This window comes from Eleutherodactylus coqui, chromosome 4 (assembly GCF_035609145.1).
Source record: "Eleutherodactylus coqui strain aEleCoq1 chromosome 4, aEleCoq1.hap1, whole genome shotgun sequence".
NCBI lineage: Eukaryota > Metazoa > Chordata > Amphibia > Anura > Eleutherodactylidae > Eleutherodactylus > Eleutherodactylus coqui.
Window position 1 is genome coordinate 303,795,664 of NC_089840.1, and position 15,897 is coordinate 303,811,560.

Sequence of the window (15,897 nt, forward strand, 5' to 3'; positions counted from 1 at the left end):
ATTTTGAACTTGTTCCAGCGGAGTTACCCTCAGGTCTTTTGTTTCACACTGTGTTTTGTATATCCTCTCCTGATGTTGAATTTATGATTACGGACGCGTGTTCTCAATGCATTCTCAGTTCTCCCTACATATCTCATATTGCAATCACACTCTAAGAAATAGATAATGTGTTTGCTTCCACAGTCTAATCTCTTTTTGTTGTCTAATTTAACTGTTTCACTACCAAGTTCAATAACCGTTCTCCCTTGTTGAACACGTGAACAACATCTACATTTGTTTTTGCCGCATTTAAAAACACCCGTTTTTTCAAGGGATATTAAATCGCTATCTTTTCCTTCTCTTTTTTCTTCTGCTTTTGATGGGGCTATATTATCTTTAATGGTCATGAAAAGCAGAAGAAAATAGAGAAGGAAAAGATAGGGATTTAATATCCCTTGAAAAAATGGGTGTTTTTAAATGCGTCCTCCGTGATCGAGTGCTGTGAGTAAACACTAATTTATTTGTATATATAAAGAATGATGTATGTTTGTACGTTTATGTTATGCTTGAAAAAGGCGGCTATGTTCCGTCGAAACGCGTCACATTAATAAAGTGGAATATTAATATAGACTGTTGTCCTGGTTCCGGAGCGCGGGGGTATCTTTTTGTTATTTGCTACTTTGAATGTCTGAAGCCCATGTGAGGACTTTCCACCCCGGGACGACTCTCCTAGGATCGTGGACCAGGTTCCTCTTTTCTTTGAGAGTGATCGTGGAATTTAGGTGCCGGTAACTCCTTTATACAGAGGGGTTCACTGCGCACCAGGTGAGTGGACACTCACCATTTACTATATTTTGATTTCTTAATTTATACGTGAGGCGCTGAGATTCTGTCTTTTTGCTACAGAAATGTTACAAGGGTCTGCCTATACTTCTGCTACAGAAATGTTACTGGGGTCTGCCTATAGTGTTATTACCAAAATGTTATGGGGGGCTGCCTATACTTCTACTACAGAAATGGTACAGGGGTCTGCCTATACTGTTATTACAGAAATGTTTCAGGGTTCTGTCTATACTTCTGCTACAGAAATGTTAATGGGGTCTGCTTATAGTTCTACTACAGAAATAGTACTAGGGTCTGTCCATACTGCTGCTACAGAAATGTTACAGGGGTCTGCCTATACTTCTACTACAGAAATGGTACTGGGGTCTGCCTATACTTCTACTGCAGAAATGCTACTCGGGTCTACCTATACTGCTGCTGCAAAAATGTTACTGGGGTCTGCTTATACATTTGCTACTGGAATGTTACAGGGGTCTGTTTATACTATGGGTGCACACAGACTTCCCATCGCAGTGTTTTACCTATCTGGCCCTGACTGTCTAGGGAATGAATTGTGGGCCGGGGCCAATATGTATTTTCTCTCGCATTACCACAGTTATCAGGGCTATGTGCAAGAATATAACTACTATAATACTGCCCCCTATGTACAAGAATATAACTACTGTAATACTGCCCCCTATGTACAAGAATATAGCTACTATAATACTGCTCCCCTATGTACAAGAATATAACTACTATAATACTGCTCCCCTATGTACAAGAATATAACTACTATAATAGTGCTCCTATTTACAAGAATATAACTACTATAATACTGCCCCTAGGTACAAGAATATAACTACTATAATACTGTTCCCTGTGTACTAGAATATAACAACTATAATACTGTTCCCTATGTACAGGAATATAACTACTATAATACTGCCTCCTATGTACAAGAATATAACTGCTATAATACTGCCTCCTATGTACAAGAATATAACTACTATAATACTGCCCCCCATGTACAAGAATATAACTACTATAATACTGCCTCCTATGTACAAGAATATAACTACTATAATACTGCTCCCTATGTACAAGAATATAACTACTATAATACTGCCCCCTATGTACAAGAATATACTATAATACTGCCCCCTATGTACAAGAATATACTATAATACTGCCCCCTATGTACAAGAATATACTATAATACTGCCTCCTATGTACGGGAATATAACTACTATAATACTGTCCCCTATGTACAAGAATATAACTACTATAATACTGCCCCCTATGTACAAGAATATAACTACTATAATACTGCCTCCTATGTACAAGAATATAACTACTATAATACTGCCCCCTATGTACAAGAATATAACTACTATAATACTGCACCCTATGTACAAGAATATAACTACTATAATACTGCCTCCGATGTACAAGAATATAACTGCTATAATACTGCCTCCTATGTACAAGAATATAACTATTATAATACAGCCTCCTATGTACAAGAATATAACTATTATAATACTGCCCCCTATGTACAAGAATATAACTACTATAATACTGCCCCCTATGTACAAGAATGTAACCAATATAATACTGCCTCCTATGTACGGGAATATAACTACTATAATACTGTCCCTATGTACAAGAATATAACTATTATAATACTGCCTCCTATGTACAAGAATATAACTACTATAATGCTGCCTCCTCTGTACAAGAATATAACTATTATAATACTGTCTCCTATGTACAAGATTATAACTACTATAATACAGCCTCCTATGTACAAGAATATAACTACTATAATACAGCCTCCTATGTACAAGAATATAACTACTATAATACTGCCCCCTATGTACAAGAATGTAACCACTATAATACTGCCTCCTATGTACGGGAATATAACTACTATAATACTGTCCCTATGTACAAGAATATAACATCTATAATACTGCTCCTACGGTATGTACAAGAATATAACTATTATAATACTGTCTCCTATGTACAAGATTATAACTACTATAATACAGCCTCCTATGTACAAGAATATAACTACTATAATACTGCCCCCTATGTACAAGAATATAACTACTATAATACTGCCCCCTATGTACAAGAATATAACTACTATAATACTGCCTCCTATGTACAAGAATATAACTACTATAATACTGCCCCCTATGTACAAGAATATAACTACTATAATACTGCCTCCTATGTACAAGAATATAACTACTATAATACTGCCCCCTACGTACAAGAATATAACTACTATAATACTGCTCCTATGTACAAGAATATAACTACTATAATACAGCCTCCTATGTACAAGAATATAACTACTATAATACTGCCCCCTATGTACAAGAATATAACTACTATAATACTGCCCCCTATATACAAGAATATAACTACTATAATACTGCCCCCTATGTTCAAGAATATAACTACTATAATACTGCCCCCTATGTACAAGAATATAACTACTATAATACTGCCTCCTATGTACAAGAATATAACTACTATAATACTGTCCTCTATGTACAAGAATATAACTACTATAATACTGCCCCCTATGTTCAAGAATATAACTACTATAATACTGTCCCCTATATACAAGAATATAACTACTATAATACTGCCCCCTATGTTCAAGAATATAACTACTATAATACTGCCCCCTATGTACAAGAATATAACTACTATAATACTGCCCCCTATGTACAAGAATGTAACCACTATAATACTGCCTCCTATGTACGGGAATATAACTACTATAATACTGTCCCTATGTACAAGAATATAACATCTATAATACTGCTCCTACGGTATGTACAAGAATATAACTATTATAATACTGTCTCCTATGTACAAGATTATAACTACTATAATACAGCCTCCTATGTACAAGAATATAACTACTATAATACTGCCCCCTATGTACAAGAATATAACTACTATAATACTGCCCCCTATGTACAAGAATATAACTACTATAATACTGCCTCCTATGTACAAGAATATAACTACTATAATACTGCCCCCTATGTACAAGAATATAACTACTATAATACTGCCTCCTATGTACAAGAATATAACTACTATAATACTGCCCCCTACGTACAAGAATATAACTACTATAATACTGCTCCTATGTACAAGAATATAACTACTATAATACAGCCTCCTATGTACAAGAATATAACTACTATAATACTGTCCCCTATATACAAGAATATAACTACTATAATACTGCCCCCTATGTTCAAGAATATAACTACTATAATACTGCCCCCTATGTACAAGAATATAACTACTATAATACTGCCTCCTATGTACAAGAATATAACTACTATAATACTGTCCTCTATGTACAAGAATATAACTACTATAATACTGCCCCCTATGTACAATAATATAACTACTATAATACTGCCCCCTATGTTCAAGAATATAACTACTATAATACTGCCTCCTAGACTTCCGCTGGGAGAACCACTGCTTCAAAACCTGCGGTGTTTAGAAGCGACCTGGACGCTCGCTCTTCCGCTGCGGCTGGCGCTCTCATAGAGGATAGCGCGGCCGCAGTGGGGAAAAATAATTAACATGCTGCGGTCGGCAAATCCGCACCGCAGCGGCGGCTTCTGCCGGCTTAGCCGCAGCGGATTTGCCGTCCCTTGTGGACGTGATTTTTGAGAAATTTCGTCCACATGGCTGGCTGATCCCGGGATTAGCAGCCGCATGCGGATTTGCCGCGACGAAATTCCGCACCGAATTTCCACGGCAAATCCGCCCGGTGTGAACCCAGCCTAAAGGGCCATTTAGACCCAAGGATTCTCACTCAAAATTTGCTCAATGTTTTTGTGCACGAGTTGTTCATCGCTCAATTCTAGTGTTCTTGAATTGAGCGATGAACTCTTAGCGTAGTAGTCTGTTTTCTCACCTTCATGTGCAGGACAGGGAAGAACCTCTCCGCCAACAATTCTTCACACAAGACCTACAAGGAGAAAAAAAAAGGTTGACATAGCCTGTGATGGGTGATATCCAGCCCTGGTGGCACAGTGGGAATGATTAGGATGTAGTACATTGAAATGGTGTCCAAATACTGTGTATAAATAATACTGACACAGTTCTATAACAGCGCCATACAATCCATTGTAAAAATAGGACATGCCAAAGGTCCTTGGTTTACAGTACATAAACTGATTATGAAGTGGCATTGCCTCTACTAACATCTAGGGAATGCCCACACCTGTATAAGATACGAGTTATTATCTTGTAAGTGATGTTGAACACTTATCAGTGTGCTCATGGCAAGGCGACATGAATTACCGGAGTTCAAATGAGGCATGAAAGTGACAGGTGGATGGGACATTCTTTTTCCAAAGTTGTGAATGCATTTAACATTCCTTGATCCACAGGCACTACCACCCACAGTGAACAATGCAGTGATGGCCCACATGTGCTTAAAGGGGTTGTCCTGTTTCTAGCTGTTTTGCTGCAGGAAGCGGACAGCTCCATACATTGCACAGTGGCTTGGGTTGGTATTGCAGGCTGATTTCTTTTGCAGTGAATTGACTGAACCTACAGTACTAACCCAGGCCACTACGTAGTGTACAGGGCTGTCTGCTTTCTGCATCAAGCAGCCAGTAGTGGGACAATCCCTTCAATGACCACTATCGTCAGTGTCTGGGTAGAATTGCCCGTGCAAACATGCAAGAAACTCCTTCAGAAATCACATCCACATTTAATGCAGGCGATCTGAGATGTATATCCTGCAGGTTAGTGCAGTGTTCTTTAGCTTCCATGGGATATTAGGGGAGAAGACCCACCAGAGTGCCTCTGTTAACACCACAGTACCAGACACAGTAACTCACCTGGGCTTGTAAGGTTGCTAACATGTGGCATGGTCTGATGGTAGGGTTTGTGTGGTGCAGACCCCATGAAGCAATGGAACCCTGTTTGTCAACAAAGCACTATGCAGACTGGTGGTGGTTCCATACTGGTGTGGTGTGCGCTCTCATGGCATCGGTTCGGCCCACTTGTCCACCCAAACATGTCATTGACTGGTGCCAGCTACACTTCACTGGTTGGTGACCATTTGCAGTCCTTATTGGACTTCATGTACTCCACAATGATACGATATTCTAACAAAGTTAATGCACCATGCCGTGACATGCCATGCCATCAGGCCCAATTTGTACAGAACTGGCTTGAGGAGCATTCTGAAGAGTTCCTTTGAATGGTGTGGCCTGCACGTTCCCCTGGCATGAGCTCAATCAACCATTTATGGGGTGTCCTGGAAATGTCTATTCACACCAGAGATCTTGCATCTGCAAATACCACAGAGCTTTGGGTGGCTATCCAGATGGCATGGCTCAACATTCCTCCAGATATCTATATTCCACATTGAATTCGCTGAGCTATCAGGGTTTCTACACAATGTTAGCTCCTGTCATATGATTTTTGACATGTCAGTGTTCCAGCAAGAGAAAACACAATCTTATAGACAGGATATCTTTTAATAAATAAGGCCGCCTGCAGATGAGCGGGTCGGATCCGGCGGCGAGAATTCTCGCCGCGAGACCCGACCCGAGCGCCTGCAGAGACGAGCGCGTACTCACCCACGCCCGGCGGCCCCGGCTCTTTCATGTGCCAGCTGCCGGGCAGCAGGCGCATGCGCAGACCGGAAGCGGCGGCCGGGTGAGTGACGTTTCTGTGCGAGGCTCTGCGAGCCCCGCACAAAAATAGGACATGCCGCGGTTTGTTTGCCGCGCGAGATTTCGTGCGGCCAAACCACGGCCGTCTGCATAGGAGTGCGTAGTGTAATGCACTCCTATGCAGGCTTTGAGCGGCGGAAATCCCGCGGGAAATCCCGCCGCGGGATTTCCGCCCGTGTGCAGGCGGCCTAACATACATAACAAAATACTAACAAAATGCAGGCCAGCAGTGTTATCTGTGCTATAGGTTTCTCATACTTCCCCAGTCAAGCCTGAATCCTCAAGAAGAATTCAACCCTCTAGTGAAAGTGTCAAAAGTTGTTATAAACGTATATTCCCAAATTCTTCTATGGCTTTGTGAAAGTGTAAAATGTAATATGTTTTAAGTTGAAGTAAAGTGTATTATACAGTGTAACCACCAGATGGTGCAGTAACACAATATAAAGTAATAAGATTTGTATAATTGTTTTTACCCAGCCATGTAGAAGTTATCCCTATACATTAGTCCCAAGCCAGGATAAATGGGGAGGGTTAGGGAAAGACCTGGTGACTAGAGATGAGTGAACGTACTCGTCCGAGCTTGATACTCGTTCGAGTATTAGCGTGTTCGGGATGCTCGTTACTCGTAACGAGTACCACGCGATGTTCGGGTTACTTTCAGTTTCCTCTCTGAGACGTTAGCGCGCTTTTCTGGCCAATTGAAAGACAGGGAAGGCATTACAACTTCCCCCTGTGACATTCAAGCCCTATACCACCCCCCTGCAGTGAGTGGCTGGCGAGATTAGGTGTCACCCGAGTATTAAAATCGGCCCCTCCCGCGGCTCGCCACAGATGCGTTCTCACTTAGCTGAGGGAAAGTGCTGCTGCTGGTGCTGCTGCTGCTATAGGGAGAGTGTTAGGAGTTATTATAGGCTTCAAGAACCCCAACGGTCCTTCTTAGGGCCACATCTAACCGTGTGCAGTACTGTGGAGGCTGCTTTTTGCAGTGTTGCACTTTTTTTTTTTTTTTGGTATATCGGCCATGCAGAGCATTGCGCCCTGCAGTAATACTCCAGGGCCAGAAGTGGTGGTTAGGCAGGGACAGAAGACATATTAATTATTGATTGAATATAGGCAGTGGGCCTTTTCTAAAAAATATTGGGCAAAAAATCTATTTGGCCTGCCTGTCACTGTGCTCAGTATTCTGGGTCTCTGCTGGGTGTAGTAGTTCTACAACAAAATCATACGCAGCCAGCTAAGTGTTACAGCAGGCTTGCGCCAAATTATTTCCTGGCGTTCCGTAAGCGAAGTCAGCCTCCAACCACAGGCCAATAAGCGGCACATTTAATTACAGCGTTCTGTTTCTGCACTACTGGTAATACAGCATGCTGAGGGGTAGGGGTAGGCCTAGAGGACGTGGACGCGGGCGAGGACGCGGAGGCCCAAGTCAGGGTGTGGGCACAGGCCGAGCCAGTGCGGTGGCCAGGGGTAGAGGCAGGGCCAGACCAAATAATCCACCAACTGTTTCCCAAAGCGCCCCCTCGCGCCATGCCACCCTGCAGAGGTCAAGGTGCTCTACGGTGTGGCAGTTTTTCACCGAGACGCCTGACGACCGACGAACAGTGGTGTGCAACATTTGTCGCGCCAAGATCAGCTGGGGAGGCACCACCACCAGCTTCACCACCACCAGCATGCGCAGACATATGATGGCCAAGCACCCCACAAGGTGGGACGAAGGCCGTTCACCGCCTCCGGTTTGCACCACTGCCTCTCCCCCTGTGCCCCAACCTGCCACTGACATCCAACCCCCCTCTCAGGGCACAGGCACTACCGTCTCCCGGCCTGCACCCACACCCTCACCTCCGCTGTCCTCGGCCCCATCCAGCAATGTCTCTCAGCGCACCGTCCAGCCGTCACTAGCGCAAGTGTTGGAGCGCAAGCGCAAGTACGCCGCCACGCACCCGCACGCTCAAGCGTTAAACGTGCACATTGCCAAATTGATCAGCCTGGAGATGCTGCCGTATAGGCTTGAGGAAACGGAGGCTTTCAAAAGCATGATGGCGGCGGCGGCCCTGCGCTACTCAGTTCCCAGTCGCCACTACTTTTCCCGATGTGCCATCCCAGCCCTGCACGACCACGTCTCCTGCAACATTGTACGCGCCCTCACCAACGCGGTTACTGCCAAGGTCCACTTAACAACCGACACGTGGACAAGCACAAGCGGGCAGGGCCACTATATCTCCCTGACGGCACTTTGGGTGAATTTAGTGGAGGCTGGGACAGAGTCAGAGCCTGGGACCGCTCACGTCCTACCCACCCCCCGAATTGCGTGCCCCAGCTCGGTGGTGGTATCTGCGGCAGTGTATGCTTCCTCCACTAAACCACCCTCCTCCTCCTCCTCCTACGCAACCTCTGTCTCACAATCAAGATGTGTCAGCAGCAGCACGACGCCAGCAGTCGGTGTCGCGCGGCGTGGCAGCACAGCGGTGGGCAAGCGTCAGCAGGCCGTGCTGAAACTACTCAGCTTAGGAGAGAAGAGTCAGACGGCCCACGAACTGCTGCAGGGTCTGACAGAGCAGACCGACCGCTGGCTTGCGCCGCTGAGCCTCCAACCGGGCATGGTCGTGTGTGACAACGGCCGTAACCTGGTGGCGGCTCTGCAGCTTGGCAGACTCACGCACGTGCCATGCCTGGCCGATGTCTTTAATTTGGTGGTTCAGCGCTTTCTGAAAAGCTAACCACACTTGTCATACCTGCTCGGAAAGGTGCGCCAGCTCTGCGCACATTTCCGCAAGTCCCACACGCACGCTGCCACCCTGCGGACACTGCAACATCGGTTTCATCTGCCACTGCACCGATTGCTGTGCGACGTGCCCACACAGTGGAACTCTACGCTCCACAGGTTGGCCAGGCTCTATGAGCAGCGTAGAGCTATTGTGGAATACCAACTCCAACATGGGCAGCGTAGTGGGAGTCAGCCTCCTCAATTATTTACAGAAGAGTGGGCCTGGTTGGCAGACATCTGCCAGGTCCTTGGAAACTTTGAGGAGTCTACCCAGATGGTGAGCGGGGATGCTGCAATCATTAGCGTCACCATTCCTCTGCTATGCATCTTGAGAAGTTCCCTGCAAAGCATAAAGGCAGACGCTTTGCGCTCGGAAATGGAGGCGGGGGAAGACAGTATGCCGCTGGATAGTCAGAGCACCCTCATGTCTATATCTCAGCGTGTTGAGGAGGAGGGGGAGGAGCATGAGGAGGAGGGGGAAGAGACAGCTTGGCCCACTGCTGAGGGTACAGATGCAGCTTGCCTGTCATCCTTTCAGCGTGTATGGCCAGTGGTGGAGGAGGAGGAGGAGGAGGAGGAGGATCCTGAAAGTGATCTTCCGAGTGAGGACAGCCATGTGTTGCGTACAGGTACGCTGGCACACATGGCTGACTTCATGTTAGGATGCCTTTCTCGTGACCCTCGCGTTACACGCATTCTGGCCACTACGGATTACTGGGTGTACACAGTGCTCGACCCACGGTATAAGGAGAGCCTTTCCACTCTCATTCCCGAAGAGGAAAGGGGTTCGAGAATGATGCTATACCACAGGGCGCTGGTGGACAAACTGATGGTAAACTTCCTAACCGACAGCGCTAGTGGCCGAAGGCGCATTTCCGCGGCCCAGGTAGCAGGGGAGGTGCAGAGATCAGGCAGCATGTACAGCGCAGGCAGGGGAACACTCTCTAAGGCCTTTGACAGCTTTATGGCTCCCCAGCAAGACTGTGTCACCGGTCCCCAGTCAAGGCTGAGTTGGCGGGAGCACTGTAAAAGGATGGTGAGGGAGTACATAGCCGATCGCACGACCATCCTCGGTGATGCCTCTGCCCCCTACAACTACTGGGTGTCGAAGCTGGACACGTGGCCTTAACTCGCGCTGTATGCCCTGGAGGTGCTTGCTTGTCCTGCGGCTAGCGTCTTGTCAGAGAGGGTGTTTAGTGTGGCTGGGGGAATCATCACGGATAAGCGTACCCGCCTGTCAACTGACAGTGCCGACAGGCTTACACTCATCAAGATGAACAAAGCCTGGATTTCCCCAGACTTTTCTTCTCCACCAGCGGACAGCAGCGATACCTAAACAATACGTAGGCTGCACCCGGGGATGGAAGCATCGTTCTCTATCACCATCCAAAACGGGAACCTTTTAGCTTCATCAATCTGTGTATTATATTCCTCCTCCTCCTCCTGCTCCTCCTCCTGAAACCTCACGTAATCACGCCGAACGGGCAATTTTTCTTAGGCCCACAAGGCTCAGTCATACAATTTTTATACGTTTCAATGCTCATTAAAGTGTTGAAACTTTCACCTCAACCAATTTTTATTGTTACTGGGCTGCCTCCTGGCCTAGTTACAAATTAAGCCACATTAACCAAAGCGATTAATGGGTTTCACCTGCCCTCTTGGTTGGGCATGGGCAATTTTTCTCAGGTATATTAGTACTGTTGGTACACCAATTTTGGGGGGCCCTCGCCTACAGTGTAATCAAATTAATTTTTAGCCCACCTGCATTACAGCTGACGTTACATCAGCTGTGTTGGGCACTGCAATGGGATATATTTATGTACCGCCGGAGGCTTCCTGGCACCCACCCATGCTGTGGGTCCACAGGGAGTTGTAACTGCATCTGTCCACTTCTAAAGAACCCCAGTCTGACTGGGGCATGCAGTGTGGGCCGAAGCCCACCTGCATTAAACATGACATTACCTCAGCTGTGATGGGCAATGCAATGGGATATATTTATGTACCGCCGGTGGCTTCCTGGCACCCACCCATGCTGTCGGTCCACAGGGACTTCACAATAGGGAGTTGTACCTGCCTGTGTCTATGAATTAAAAACCCTGGTCCGGTTGGGGCATGCAGTGTGGGCCGAAGCCCACCTGCATTTAATCTGACGTTAGCTCTGCTGTCCAGGGCACTGCAATGGGATACATTTACGTACAGCGGGTGGGTTCCAGGGAGCCACCCATGCTGTGGGTGCACACGGAATTCCCATTGCGGAGTTGTACCTGCCTGTGACTATTTATAAAAAAACGCGGTCTGACTGGGGCATGCAGACACCTTGACAGAATGAATAGTGTGTGGTACATAGGTTCCCCATTGCTATGCCCACGTGTGCAGCTCCTGATGGAGGTGGCACAGGATTGGATTTCTCATTGCTTCTGTACAGCATTGTGGGCTATTGCCCCGCCCCTTTTAAAGAGGGTCGCTGCCTAGCCGTGCCAACCCTCTGCAGTGTGTGCCTGCGGTTCCTCCTCATGGCAGACGCACTTATAAATAGACATGAGGGTGGCGTGGCATGAGGGCAGCTGAAGGCTGGGCAGGGACAGTTTGGTGTGCGCTGTGGACACTGGGTCGTGGGGGGGGGGGGTTGGGCAGCATGTAACCCAGGAGAAGTGGCAGCGAAGTGTCATGCAGGCAGTGATCGTGCTTTGTTGGAGGTAGTGTGGTGCTTAGCTAAGGTATGCATTGCTAATGAGGGCTTTTCAGAAGTAAAAGTTGTTGGGGGGGGGCCCACTCTTGCCGCTATTGTGGCTTAATAGTGGGACCTGGGAACTTGAGATGCAGCCCAACATGTAGCCCCTCGCCTGCCCTATCCGTTGCTGTGTCATTCCCATCACTTTCTTGAATTGCCCAGATTTTCACAAATGAAAACCTTAGCGAGCATCGGCGATATACAAAAATGCTCGGGTCGCCCATTGACTTCAATGGGGTTCGTTACTCGAAACGAACCCTCGAGCATCGCGAAAAGTTCGTCCCGAGTAACGAGCACCCGAGCATTTTGGTGCTCGCTCATCTCTACAGGCAACCTATCAAGCCACCCCACAGGGATGGCTTAATAGGCAGTCTCCTAAGGAAGCCCTGGGCCCCGGCTGCCATGACACCTGCACTGCTTTCCCGATCTCACTGAGGAAGGGGGCGTACGATGTTCGGGGGATCTAAATGCTGCTGTCAGAATTGACAGCGGAATTTAAAGGGTTATTAGCCGTGATCGGCCGAACGGGTGATAGCAGCTATTGCCGTGGGTGTCAGCTGTAATAAGCAGCTGACGTCCGAGCTGTATAAAGAGAGGTCGCCCCGCGACCTCTCTTCATACATACCCCGATGCGCTAGGACGTAAATCTACGTCCTGGAGCAGGAAGGGCTTAAGAGCCTGTCTCTCGGGGCAGATCTGTTGTACATACGACTCTTGGGAAACTTGCAGTCAGGGAGAAGTTCAATTGCACAATCCCCCTGTCTGTGCGGTGGTAATTTGTCTGACCTCTCCTGGGAGATAACATTAGAGAAGTCAATGATAAATTCAGGTAATTCTTCTGCCTGAATAGAAGCTGTATTAACAGAAATACAAGAGGACAGACAACCAGGGCTCCATTTCGTGATGTCCCCCTTCTCCCAGTCCACTACCGGGTTGTGTAAACGTAGCCAAGGCAACTCCAAGACTACAATATGCGATGCATAGGAAGGGATTCCACAACATACAATGTTATATGGAACAGCCCAATCTTTAAGTGGACATTAGGCACACAAAACCTAGCAGAGCAGCATCAGTGACGGGCACAGGAATAGGAAAATCCAAAGGATTCATTTCCAAGCCTAAACGTTTGACTGTAGCCTAATGTATTAAATTAATACTAGCTCCACAATCCAGAAAGACTCTTATGGGACTCCCCACAGTGTCACAAAGAATCTCAGTGGGAAGCACCAGCCTGGAGGATGATACCCAAGCAATTTTATGACCTAGAGGGACCTTCTCACTAACCTCCAGGCCATCAAGTTCCGGCTAGAAATTATGACGGGACAAAACTGAGCCATTTGACCTGTGCGATTACAGACAAAGCATCGACCTTTAAACAGTACCTTCCTTCTCCTCCTAACCCCGCCAGCCAGTGACCCACATCCGCAGGTAAGAAGCCAGAATCTATGGAAAGTTACTGATGCCTCTCCCTAATCTGTCTCCCAACTTTTATATTGATAGACATAGCCTCATCTAGACTGTGGGGTTCTTGATATCCTACAGTAAATCCTTGATCGTATTGGACAGACCACAATGCAACTGACTCTTTAAGGTAGGGTTATTCCATTGAGTCTCCGTTGCCCATCGTCGAAACTCAGCACAATAATCCTCGACAGGGAAGTCTCCCTGTCACAAACGTCTGATATTTCCCTCAGCCACAGATATCTTATCTGGGTCATCGTAGATAAGACCCAATGCTGGAAAAAAGCATGCCCAGCTCCAAGTCTGCAGTGTCAAATAACAGCAGTTTATACTTCCTGCACTCTAGCACAACATCGTCCAAAAGGCCCAAAATCTTGTATTCCTTCAGGACCAAATTATCAATGCAATCACGGTAGAATATTTGGCCAATCACATATACAGGATTAAAAGCTGGTAAGGGGTTCAGGAAAATATTGGTACTAAATTCCTCCTCACTCATAACTATGATTCATTTATCAAAAGCATATACAGCTATAGCAATGGTTAAAATGACTGCTGCATGATTATAACTAGAATGTACTACAATGCCTTAAAACAAATTAGCAAAATGCATTAAATGTCAAGTTAACATTTGCAACATTTGTATTTACAACAGACAGCTACAGCAATGGAGAGTAAAATGGCAACACAATATGCAAATCCTATGTTCAAGTTTGAAAGTCCAGTGTAAAAGAACCTTAACTCCTCTCCTCACATGGATAGTGTCGCTTTACATCACTTGTTTTATTATATTTGTATTGGACTTGGTAACATTAAGGTGATGAACTTCAGACAATGCAACATAAACAGAGGTTTACACAGTTGTCACTTTACCTGTGCCATTTGTCCTACGGTTGGGAAGGCACTGAAACTGGATATATTTATCAGCTGATGTTTGGTGCCAGATTTGGTTCTGCAAAAAGGCAAGAGATTAGGTATAATTGTTGTGGTACAATAGCCTAGTAACTATGTAGGTAATCTACACACACCTGGGAGGAGTATATGGGCCCACACAGAAAGGGAGTTGAGTTCTCTCTTTTCTTCCAATCATTTTCAATTTTACTTTGTCCGACTTCCCATACAGTATATCAGTTGTATCCAGCTAGTGGAATCACTCTGGAGCTGGACACTGGCATTTTGGTGCATTTTGTTTTTCTGTCTGGTGCAAGAAGGCATCCAGCATCAAAACTGATATGTCAAATGCCATAAACAATCACATAGAAAACTATGTTCAGTTCTGGCACCAGTCTCCCTCTAGCATTTCATTACAATACCAACAAGGGGGAAAAAAGCACAGAGGGCTGGGCATATGGGTACCCAGCCTTGGCTTTTCTAAATGCTAGATTCAAAGTAACATAGCATGTAAGGCCGAAAAGTCATATGTTTATCCCATGCAGCCTGTTACCCCCCAATATTGATTCAGAGGAGCAAAAAAAAAAAAACTGTGAGGCAAAAGCGAACCCTTCCACCCCCCATCCAAGGGAAAAAAATTCCTTCCCGCCTCCAATCTGGCAATTGGAACAATCCCTAGACCAACAACCACCCAAAGTTATTGATTATAATATATAACATTGTATCGTTCAAAAAATCGTCTTGAATTTTTTAATATATAATAGATGATGGGAGAGATCTCTGTACTGACCCCTGATATATCTATACATAGTTATTAGAGCGCCCCCTTGTTACAGTCCTGGGTATAATAGATGATGGGAGAGATCTCTGTACTGACCCCTGATATATCTATACATAGTTATTAGAGCGCCCCCTTGTTACAGTCCTGGGTATAATAGATGATGGGAGAGATCTCTGTACTGACCCCTGATATATCTATACATAGTTATTAGAGCGCCCCCTTGTTACAGTCCTGGGTATAATAGATGATGGGAGAGATCTCTGTACTGACCCTGATATATCTATACATAGTTATTAGAGTGCCCCCTTGTTACAGTCCTGGGTATAATAGATGATGGGAGAGATCTCTGTACTGACCCTGATATATCTATACATAGTTATTAGAGTGCCCCCTTGTTACAGTCCTGGGTATAATAGATGATGGGAGAGATCTCTGTACTGACCCTGATATATCTATACATAGTTATTAGAGCGCCCCCTTGTTACAGTCCTGGGTATAATAGATGATGGGAGAGATCTCTGTACTGACCCCTGATATATCTATACATAGTTATTAGAGTGCCCCCTTGTTACAATCCTGGCTATAATAGATGAGGAGAGATCTCTGTACTGACCCCTAATATATCTATACATAGTTATTAGAGCATCCCCTTGTTACAATCCTGGATATAATAGATGATGGGGGAGATCTCTGTACTGACCCCTGATATATCTATACATAGTTATTA

General features: G+C 45.5%; 1 protein-coding gene across 1 annotated transcript in view; it reads right to left on the reverse strand.

Annotated features, from left to right (window-relative positions):
- The window catches only part of LOC136626803 (rap1 GTPase-activating protein 1-like), a 168,245-nt gene that overhangs the window by 90,989 nt on the left and 61,359 nt on the right, over positions 1-15,897 (reverse strand). The window contains exons 5-6 of the mRNA XM_066601808.1: positions 14,372-14,450; positions 4,766-4,819 (exon numbers count right to left, since the gene is read on the reverse strand). Of these exons, the coding sequence (XP_066457905.1) occupies positions 4,766-4,819; positions 14,372-14,450 (133 nt within the window). The remainder of the gene's footprint in view (positions 1-4,765; positions 4,820-14,371; positions 14,451-15,897) is intronic.